The sequence below is a fragment of the Hippocampus comes genome, unplaced genomic scaffold, assembly GCF_001891065.2.
Source record: "Hippocampus comes isolate QL1 unplaced genomic scaffold, H_comes_QL1_v1.1 scaffold94, whole genome shotgun sequence".
Classification (NCBI taxonomy): domain Eukaryota; kingdom Metazoa; phylum Chordata; class Actinopteri; order Syngnathiformes; family Syngnathidae; genus Hippocampus; species Hippocampus comes.
The window spans coordinates 3,555,311-3,566,685 of NW_017806059.1; the positions used below are offsets into that span (position 1 = coordinate 3,555,311).

The window sequence follows — 11,375 nt, forward strand, 5'->3', positions numbered from 1 at the left end:
ATATACATACATACACACACACACACACACACACACACACACACACACTTACATGCTGTGAGTTGTGCACTCCATGTGCAGGTATTATACTGCATTGACATTGATGTACAGACCTGTCAAAGCTGATCTTGATGGAGCGTCCTGACTCTGCTTCTAAGACCCACTCACAACTCAGTGAGTCTTTGTAGTAGCCAGGCCATCCTGGGGAGAGGATGACCCCAGACGCACCTGAATAGTGACCCCCACAGGGAGCTGGTTGGGTGAAAAGAATAAAATAATTGAAAAAAAAGAAAGTTGTGGAAGGGGGTGGGTGGGTTGTGTGTGTAGATACAAAAACATCATTCTATCCTATTTGTGTACCTTCACATTTTGGAATGAGGCCGCTCCACATCACCTTGCCTTCCTCTAAATTGCATGAAATGGTGTCAGCACCCTGCGTCTTGATGAAGCCCTCTTCACAGACCACAGAAATGGAGCTGCCCAGTTGGAAGCTGTCCCCGAAGCGCCTGGCATTCAGTGGTATGCCAGGGTCAGGGCACTCATTACGCCCGAAAGCTTGTAATGAGGAGAAAGAGAGCACGATCTGGTGACAGGCACTCTTTTTTGCATGAGAAATGGCTTCTCTTTGAAGTGTGTAAAGATAAGGTAAATAGATGTAGCTGTCGAGAAGACAACAAGAAACCCTAAACAGCTTGTTCTCCTTACACCTACAGTTGACAATAGCTGCTGAGTCTTGACTCTTTGCCAATATACGAAAAATGTGTTATTGTATCAATGAGGAATAAAAGCTGAGGAGGGTATGTTGCTTTTCGACGATTTACTCAAACTTTGTGCCTGGACGCAAATTACATAAAAATATGATTTTACATTCTGAACAAATGCACGCGATTGAATGCCATAACCTGCCATATCATATATAGAAAAACATGAACATAAAAGAAACTTGCAAACATTTAATTTGCATTTTAACAAGAGCAATTTAATATTCGGCCCAGTTGGAAGTGATAAAAGGCAGTGAGAGTATGCGTTGATGACATCGCTGTTATTAACAAACTGTGCAAATTGCCACTCACTGCTATAGGTGATGTTGAACCCTCGCCCTGACATGGAGTGATCAGCTTGAAACTCAAGCTGCAGGATGTTACTATTGGACGTCAAGTGGGAAGGAACTTCTGCTCCAGAGAAATGTCCCAAAATGGTGGCCCCTGATTGGTCGCCATCTTTGATGGTGAGGAAGTCATAGGGTGGTTCAAGGTCAAAGTCATTAAATGCCAGGTGTATTCTGGATCCAGGCTCTGAGATTATCAACCAGACACAGTTGAGGTTGTTCCCATAGCCTTCTGGATAGTCGGGAGACAGCACAGTCCCCATGGGAGCCGTGAAGTTGGAAAAACAGGGAACTGAATAAGAAAGGCAAGAGAATGATGAATAACTCATAAAAAAGTAACATATCCCAGGTGAGGCAATTTGTTTTAACAGCAACAACATGACAATGTCCATTTTCCCAGACCAAGATCAGAACAGAACATTTTCTGAGAGTTGTGACGAGCTGGGGTAGAAAGTACTGTTCCCCTGGGTCTCGAGGCATTGGAGAAACAATGAGGCTTGCCTTACAAAACCATCGTCGGAAAACATGATGGGCAAAGGACTTATGGAGTGTCCCAACAGACACAGTTAGGTACAATATAACAGAACTAGAATTTGGACTACAGTAAGTGAATTGGAATACGTATGATGAAACACAGTAGATATTTGGGTTGCTTTTGAGAAATCCAACGGATGTGTCCTATCTCCCGAGCATTGGCATAGTGTTTGTGGGCCTTATTTTTTCCCTGCTTAACAAAGCAGCCATTTGCTGTAGAATTACTTTGCCCTTTGACATTCTGTGCATTGCTATTAACATACATAGCAATACATTGCCATTTTACTGGATTGTAATTAATCTTTGAATAGCTTTCTGTCATTGTGAACTCTTCATTGTGAACACAAGTAATTGCTTCATTTGTCCACATTAAATGAAAGGCATGTAAAACTCACATATGCAGATGGGAATATTGGCAGACCACTGATTGTTGTTTTGACAGGTTATCATCCTCTCCCCAATGAGCTCAAATCCAAACTGGCACTCAAATCGCAGAATGTCTCCATTTAAAAAGCCACTTCCCTCTTGGTAGCCATAGAGTGGTGTACCAGGATCACCACAGCTCTCTTTGTCAATTTCTGTGGGTGAGGGCAGAGGGAGGGGAAGCAGGAATGGAAATGGTCAAGCCAAGTACAGACGCTTGACGTAAGTTGAATATCTCCGACACTAAATCCAGGAAAGGGGAGTGTGAGACAGACAGACAAAATAGTGTGACGGATAGGAGTGATCGATTGCTCTATGGACACAGCCATGCATACAGATAATGGCGTCAACACTAAACTCTTTATACCTTTGTAGTTGATCTTGAAGCCAATTGAGCCTACACTTTCATCAGATTGCAGATGAAGCCACATCTGATGAGACATGCTCACAATCAGGTCTGGGACAAAGCTCCCTGTTAGTCTAAAGAAACAAAACAGACATTAAAACAAACAAACAATGACAGAGGCAACTGAGACTTACATATTAAACTATCACGTGACGTAAAATGCTGAAAGCCAAGTAGGGTGGAATCCAATAGGTATACATCATTAAAGGGGAAGTCAACTAAACATGGCATTCTGATTAATATCGCATTTGTGGAATATGAATTAACCCGCAAAATCCATCTCTCAGCGGGGGGGGGGGGGCATTTTGCCTCTTGCTCTCGGATGAAAATTTTATCACAGTTGCTCAGGACTCAGGTAACAACTAATCACAGCTCAGTTTATGAACATCACATGACCAAACTCTGAGAACTGGTGAGTCAAGATTGCTTGGGACCAATCCGTTTTCAATCGACAGCAAGTGGCAAAATGGCCACCCACTATATGGATGAAACGGTTAAATTTTAGTGCTTAATTCATATTCCTCAATTGCAATATCAATGAGAATATCACGTTGAGACTACTGGGGCCACCTAAAACATATTTTTGTGAAGAAAATTTGGGGTGACTTCCCCTTTAATTAATCAAGATTTTGAATAAGAATTCAACATTCACTTAAATAAGAATAAAGCCTGTTGTACAATTGCATTTGGTATACAAAAGGAACTGTAGCACAGATGACTAAATGAATCTCCTGAATTTATTTAAACATTACTTACACTTGGATTATTGTTTTAGAATCCCCTACTTCCCCTCCATCGCCAATCGTTAGCGAATCATATCCAATCTCCAAGTCAAATTCTTCAAAGTTGATCTGAATAACCTGTAGGAAGGACAACTTTACTATTTAATAACCACACAAACACAGTAATATACCGTATTTTCCGCACTAAAAGGCGCTACGATGTATAAGGTGCACCTTCAATGAATGGCCTGATTTAAAACAGTTTTCCGGGCACACCGCATTATAAGGCGCATAAAATAGAAGCTGCAGTAGTGGCTGCTGTTGCATTATGCATCCTTTAGATGGAGCTATGCTAAAGGGAATACAATGCAATACAACACAGCTTAATTTATATCGAGCTTTCACAACCGCTGCAGCTGTAACTAAGCGCTTTACAGAACATTTGAAATACTATACTACTTCCAAGAAATCCGAATATTGATCCATATATAAGGTTTATAAGGTGCACTGTCAGCTTTTGAGATAATTGAATGCTTTTGGGTGTACATTATAGTGCGGAAAATACGGTACGGAGAAAGTGAAGTTGAAAGCTTTCCTCAGAGTACGATGTTCTGTGCAGGCCCACTAGTCGAAACACGACATTCTGATTAACACTGTGTTTGTGCAATATAGATTAAGCATCAAAATCCACCTGTTTTTATCCATTGCAGCGGGCATTCATTTTGTCAGTTGCTGTCGTCTGAAAATTACATCACAAAAGCCGTAGGGCTCAGGTATCAAACCCAGGAAAGAGCTGAGCCATGATTGCTCATTACCTGAGCCCTGATGTCATTTTCAGTTGACACCAATTGACAAAATGGTCATACCTGAGATGGAAAGTAAGGTGTAGATTTAGCTGCTTAATTAATCCACAAATGCAATATTTGTAAGAATGCTGTTTATTCTAGTAGGAGCGCATATAACATATTTTAGACAAGCTTTTTGCCTTAATTTCCCTTTCAAATGCTTCTCTTCAGAGATTGATCAATATCTTGAGTGATTTTATCGATGGTGTTATGTTGCATTATCTGGCTAACTGTCGTAGCAGGAGGTGTATCAATAGTTGGTCTGGTGTTTCAGAATTAATCCATCCATCCCTCCATTTTCTGATCTGCTTTATCCTCACAAGGGTCGTGGGGCATGCTGAAGTCTATCCCAGCTGTCTTCATACAGTAGGCGGGGTACTCCCCGAACCGGTTACCAGCCAATCGCAGGGCACACACAGACAAACAACCATCCGCACTCACACACACACCTAGGGACAATTTAGAGTGTTCAATCAGCCTGTCATGCATGTTTTTCGAATGTGGGAGGAAACTGGAGTACCCGGAGAAAACCCACGCAGGCAAGGGGAGAACATGCAAACTCCACACAGGAAGGCCGGAGCTGGATTCGAACCCACTACCTCTGCACTGTGAGGTCGACGTGATAACCAGTCGACCACTGGGCCGCCCATCAGAATTAATGTTTGTTTTAAATCACTCTACAGTATTAATTTATATGTTCTAAATGTTCTGATACATGCATTTCCCTGCACACGTGCAGTCTGGCAGAGATGTCACTATTGGAGTGGAGCTCAAAGGCATTGCACCGCATGAGCAGTCTGAGGTTATGTGCCTTCAAAAGGAACATCAAACTTAAATTTCTCCAATAACCAGTTTTAATTTCCAATCTGTGATGAGATTCAAACCTTGGAAGGAAGATGCAATAAACCGGTCAATTTACATTAAGCGTACATAATCACATAGTGGGTATCTCCACACTGCACACCAATGGAACTCATGCTACTCAATGGGGCATGAAACAAATACACCCCATCAATTAGGGGAGCACAATAACTTTTAAACCTAAAAATAGAAGCAATGCACTCAAACTGATTTACATGTTTTATTGTCTACAAACCATCTAATTTATATGAATTTATTCCATATATTGCGCTCAGAATAAGTGCATGAAGAGCGGACCAGGGCAAAGTACAGCCCGGGGTAAGATTCAGCCTCTGACTGGCCCTCACATTAACCCTGAAGTCAATGTCTAGTGTAAAATGGCAGGTGCTTTTATTTTTAAAATTGTGCTTTGATTTTGTGTCCATGCATGTGGATGTTGGCACAAACGAGGTTGCACATAAAAGGTTCGGCTGCAGTGTTGCCAATTTTTACTGTATTTTGCAACTTTTTGACACTTCTAGCAAGTGATTTACCAAAAGGAGACTGGCAAAAATGATCAAGGGTCCTAGCAACATTATGAATTTCTGCATGGTGGACGAAAGAAGACCAGATAAGACAATACTCTGTCTGTTATAAGTCATCACTGTAACATTATACATGGCTGTCAATAATATTACACTTCCCACTTGTTGATCTATATATTTGGGAGTCCTGACAAGAAATGGCTGGGTTGGCGGTTGGTGCACAAAATCCATTTTATAATTTTTCAATTGTAAATATGTAATTTTATTGACTGCATGTAATTATATTAAAAATGTGGATTCCCTCATTTTAACAACACGGCCTACCATACCTACACACATGTAGAAATTTGTTGAAATCAGACAGTATGATTGTTTTCCTAATTTCACTGAAAATAAAGTGGAGGTCAACATGTTGGCTTGGCCTTTGACAAATGTTCCAGTTTCTCATGCGGCACATTTGCTAAATTAGCTGTTGACTCCTGATCTAGAGACAGCCCTACTGTGCCGAAGAGAGGCTTGATAAGAAAAAAAAAAAAATAATGACAGGAACAACATCTTCAATCTCACAATGCTTTGAAGCCAAACCTTCTGCTAGCTTCTTTGCGGCACATAAGGCAAGGCTTGCCTCCTAAATCTTGCATCAACAACAGCAATACCCCATAAGTCAAATCACATCAAATCTTGACTGCTAATCGCATAAGCCTTTAACAAACAGTGCGTGCAGCCAATGTTGCACGCATGCACGCACACAGAAACACACACAGAAACACACACACACACACACACAAACACACACACACACACACACACACACACACATGCACACGCGCACACGCCGCTTCAAACAAATAACAAATATCTTTCAGAGTACAACAAAAGCTGACACTCGCATCTCTGCACATTATTTCAACGCACAAATGAAATACGTATTGAAGGCAAGGAAAATGTAGGTCAAAAAAATAATTTGCCAATCAAATTTACTTTTTTTTTCCCCCCAGCTGTCACTGAGATCATTTTCTCATTAACCAAATGTACATATGCTCCACTGCGGAATCATTTAAATGTTAAAAGCTTCATTATCTCAGTACAATTTCATATAAAAGCTTTGTTATCTCAGTTCAATGTGCCTACCTTGATTTTAGATGAAAGGATGTTGTAAAAAAAAATGTGCGTCACCTCTGTTGATGACAGACATATGATGGCCACTTGATCATTCCTATCAGTCCACTCTCCAGCCGTGAGGAAAAATTCAGCACAGTATCCATTCATAACACGAGAATAATGACCATAATACCACTAATGGATCAATTCCCTTCTGCCAATGGTTTGTTTTCCTAAAGGGATGCTGCTACAGTGCTTGCCAGTCCGAGCGAATTGGACGTGCTTAGCCCTCTTCTGCTAATAAACAATAACACACTCAGCTGACACCCTTGGATTTATGAAAAACTGGAAAGAATAGCAACTGTGGGCCTGATCTGATGTAGGAGAACAGTAATGACCATTCGGAAAACAGCTTTGGCCTCTTAACTTTGGGGACAAGCAGGTCTCATTCAATAATTATATATCTCAAATTGTGTTACCCCCGACAACTGAGCTGGATTGCTGAATTGCCAATAGCCAACTGCAATACAATGCACTCTTACTATGTAAATTAATTTGACAGTTTTGTTGAAAGACAAAATCGAACATTGCTTCGTCAAACAGATTTTCAACACTGTACCTCCGTCAATCACTTTTGATTGGTTAAAAATCTATATACATAAAACCCACACCTGTGGACTGACCAATAGTGTAGATTTGTGGATAAAAAAACAAATTATTAAATTGACCAAATCATGATAACTGCTATCGATAATCATGAGACGATTTGGCTGCACCCCGTTTTCACTTTTTAAGCAATTTTTGACCACATACACATTAACTATGAAAATGCATCACCACACCTTGCCTTTATTTTGGATGAAACCGTTTATATATATATATATATATATATATAAATAAAAGGTACTGCATTAGTAATAAATATTATGTAATTGAATTGAAGGATTGCAGTCTGTACACTGTTATGGTGTCTTTATGGAGAGCCTCTGCGTTCAGATTAATATGGCTGTTATTTGCAGCTGCATTGTTGTGGTTTCATTAGATACAATAAAACAAGCAATGCATATCAGATCAATCCAAGTTTAGAAAAAAAAAAAAACACAAGAAAAAGTTTAACAGATATCCTCTCTTGGTACTACCTTGTTTGGATCACTGGCAGTGACGATCCACAAACATTGGGAGTTACTCTCATATTGGATGGGGAAGTTAGGCGATGTGAATGTTCCCGAAGGTCCCAGTAGATTAGACCCACAAGTTTTCACTGCAGCAGAGTAAGAGGTAAGATGAAATAAAAGAAAATCGAGAGTGAGCCTAGAAATGTTACATTTCCCTAAAAAAAAAAAGCAAGACGAAATAATGTGAATGAGGTAAAGTAATAACTCTTGTGGAGTAAAGTGACAGGAAAGTAATTTAGTGTGAGCACAAAGTGGGTCTATTACTAACATAACCATTAATCAAATTCTGAAAGTTGCTCCAGGTATTGTGGAACAAACACAGAGAGGACATTTTAAATTAGAAAAGCAACAGGCTTTTGTTCATAATTAACAAGAATTTACTTTCCTTTGCATGTATGGAGTCTATATCCAGAGGCAGTGCCTAAATCAAAGTGTTGTATTTGTTCTTGAGATGTCTCTCTCACCCTTGCAGACGGGCCTGTGGTCGCTCCAAGCTGCAAAGACTTCAGCGACACGCTGGCAGGTAATCGTTTTGGAACCCTGCAGCACATGGTCTTCATGGCAGATAAATTGAATGGTTGCTCCGATGCTGAGAAGATAAACATCATTAACGCCTGAAAAAGCAATCAATTCCTCAGAAAGTGACTCCTGATGAAATGTCAAATTCATCATTTATACCACGCCAATGATTACACATGAACATCGGTCATTATATTTTTGTCGATAAATAATGTAACGGGAATGGATCTAATGCCACTCCATTATTCTTTTGTGAGTCGTTCAAAAACGTTTCCCTTGATCATCTTTTTTTTGTGTTTGTGCATCAAAACACCATGACTTGCAATATGACATATAACAGTAAAAATCCAACACGGTCGGGACCGCAAGCCATAGACTGTGATCTTGACCACAGAAGGTAAATAATATGATCTTCTAAGGGGCCTATATTGTGCATTTTAAGATTTCCTTCATTAACTATAGCTGCATATATATATATATATATATATGTTGACTCAACAGAATAAAAAAAAAAAACAACTCTGTTGGAGTTGGAAAGAACTCCTTAATTTAAACTGGAGGGGCATCACGTTACCTGAAGTCTGAGCCAATCCTTTTGCCATTCTCTGGCTCTCCTGGGTCAGGACAATAATTCGACAGCTGTTTGACTCCTCCTTCATTCACTGAGCATCAGAGAAAAGGAAGACATTGACATTAACAAACGTTGCACTTCCATAACATCTGTGCAAGTAGAATGGTAACACCAGTGTGACGATTCTGTGTGTGCGGCTGCTAAATCAAAATAATCTGGTTGAGAAAAATTGGCTCCATCTTTTTTTTTTTTTTTTTGGTCACATTTTCAAAGTTCAGCTAGTTGGCAGCAAAGTTGTGAATGCACACTTCATGTTCGTGAACCAACGCTAAATGCATCTCTTCTACCTTAAATGTACAAAATAGAATGACAAAATGTGGAAAACCTCAAGCAAAAAAGAAAGAAACACGCAGAACACCAAGTCCCGACAAAAAGTAAAAATTCCAACATATGAAAAAGGTTGAACAAGAAAAATAAGCAACTTACTCAAAGACAGTTTGTTCGTGTTGTCCTTCCCTGGTAACAATTTTACCCCTCTGGATTTAAGGTCTCCAGAGCTTTTCACTATTTGAAAGTGACACACACACACACACACACACACACACACACACACACACACACACACACACACACACACACACACAATCATTGGCTAAAAGAAGTTTCAGTAATACTGTTTCATTACAATACAAAACATCTTTCTTGATATATCACCTTTACAACAGCTGCAGCTGTAACAGAGCGCTTTACACAACACTTCGAATGATATAATAAAATATGATACAACAGAACACATAAGACAAGGATACAGTACTTGTATGTCTTTCCCTGGATATTATGTAGGCCTATGAGGAAGCATATGGACACCGCAATTTAATTGCTACTGGTGGGCATAATTTGCAAAAATGTAAATGCCCTTCTACATTCCAACATGTTGCAATAACTGTACTGCAGCATAAAACTGTCTCAAAATCTATGCTGTAACTCATCATCAGAACACAAGTGAATGATCTTGCCATCTAAGCAGAGTCATTGTCATAATGCAGATTGAAGGGATGAATTACATACGAAATCAAAGAGGTGCCGCCCCAGAACTACATTGCAATAATTAATTCAACACAGTTGTGGCATGATTCTTATAAAGGCCAGGTGATGCAATCTGCTGTCACCATTTTGAAGCATACACGCAATACAAAAGAAAGGAATGGAAGAAAAAATAAGTTCAGAAATAATGATGAGCACCGTAGAATCAATAAGTATTAGTGAAAAGCTCAAATTAAAAAGTTACAGTGCTGTGTAATAGTATTTGCCCCCTTCCTGATTTCTGTGTTCTTTGCATATCCAAAGGTTTCAATTCATCAAACCAATTTCAATATCACACAGAGACAACCCAAGGAAATACAAAGTGCAGTTTCTAAATGCCAATTTCATTTATCAAGGCATAAAAAAAAACAATAATAACATTCCAAACTACCTGCCCCTGTGTGAAAAAGTAATTATCCCCCCTTGTTAAATCACAAAGCAACTGTGACTAAGCACAGTTTTGAGAAAGCTGAGTACAATTTCACAGGCAACACCCTAGCACCAACATTTGTTGAATCAAGAAATCACAGAAATAGAATGTTAGACCAAGTGGCTCCAAGATCTCAAGAAACAAATGCATCATGGCATGATCCAAAGAAATTCAAGAAGAAATTAGAAAAAAAAAGTTATTGAAATCTATTAGTCTGGAAAAGGTTACAAAGTCAATTCCGAGACTTTGTGGCTTCAGCAAACCACTGTCAGAGCCATTTCAACAAATGGAGAAAACTGAGAACAGTGGCATACATTCCCAAAGGTGGTCAACCAACTAAAATTACTCCAGGAGTCCGACGACGACTCAACCAGGAAGTCGCAATAGAACCTAGAACAACACCCAAAGAACTCCAGCCCTCGCCGGCCCCGGTTCAAGTCAGTTTCCATGATTCTAGCAAAAGAAAGACACTGGCCAAAATTGACATCCATGGGAGGGTTCCCAGGCCAAAACCGCTGCTGCGCTGAGTTTCTCCAGCAGGCTATTCTATAAACGAGGGCGTAAAAGCAGTTCTGAATGATAAGGAGGCTCTAGAACAGGGGTGAGCAACTCCAGTCCTTGACGACCCCCATCATGCACACTTTAAATGTTTCCCTCCTCCAACACACCTGAGCCATCTGTAGTGCTTATCCTTGACCAGAATTGCACACCCTTGCCCGAGATCAAACCTAGGTTAAGTACAGCCCAGGGACCACATCGGGCCTGCCCCCAGTCTCTGACTGGCACCTCACAGTGACCATGAAGTCAAAGTAAAACATAAAACACAGTATCTAGTGTTTTTATTTTGAAAGTTGTGCTTTAATTTTATGTTCACATGTGTGGATACTAGTCCACAGGAACTATCAAGCAATAGCAAGACTTCTTTGGAGTGTTGGCAACATAATAACGTTTTCACTACATTGAGTGCATTTTCCGACCCCTCTGATATCGTAGAAAGGGTTCTGTCAGTCGTCATCTGTACCTGTGGGTAAAAAACAAAAAACAAAAAACAAAACAAAAAAACAAAAAAGGAC

General features: G+C 39.9%; 1 protein-coding gene across 1 annotated transcript in view; it reads right to left on the minus strand.

The window, feature by feature from the left end:
- LOC109529648 (CUB and sushi domain-containing protein 3-like) overlaps positions 1-11,375 on the minus strand; it is a 447,797-nt gene that overhangs the window by 285,595 nt on the left and 150,827 nt on the right. The window contains exons 7-16 of the mRNA XM_019893029.1: positions 9,276-9,353; positions 8,793-8,880; positions 8,164-8,288; positions 7,664-7,785; positions 3,228-3,331; positions 2,433-2,545; positions 2,038-2,220; positions 1,074-1,400; positions 361-555; positions 114-252 (exon numbers count right to left, since the gene is read on the minus strand). Coding sequence (XP_019748588.1) covers positions 114-252; positions 361-555; positions 1,074-1,400; positions 2,038-2,220; positions 2,433-2,545; positions 3,228-3,331; positions 7,664-7,785; positions 8,164-8,288; positions 8,793-8,880; positions 9,276-9,353 — 1,474 coding nt within the window. The remainder of the gene's footprint in view (positions 1-113; positions 253-360; positions 556-1,073; positions 1,401-2,037; positions 2,221-2,432; positions 2,546-3,227; positions 3,332-7,663; positions 7,786-8,163; positions 8,289-8,792; positions 8,881-9,275; positions 9,354-11,375) is intronic.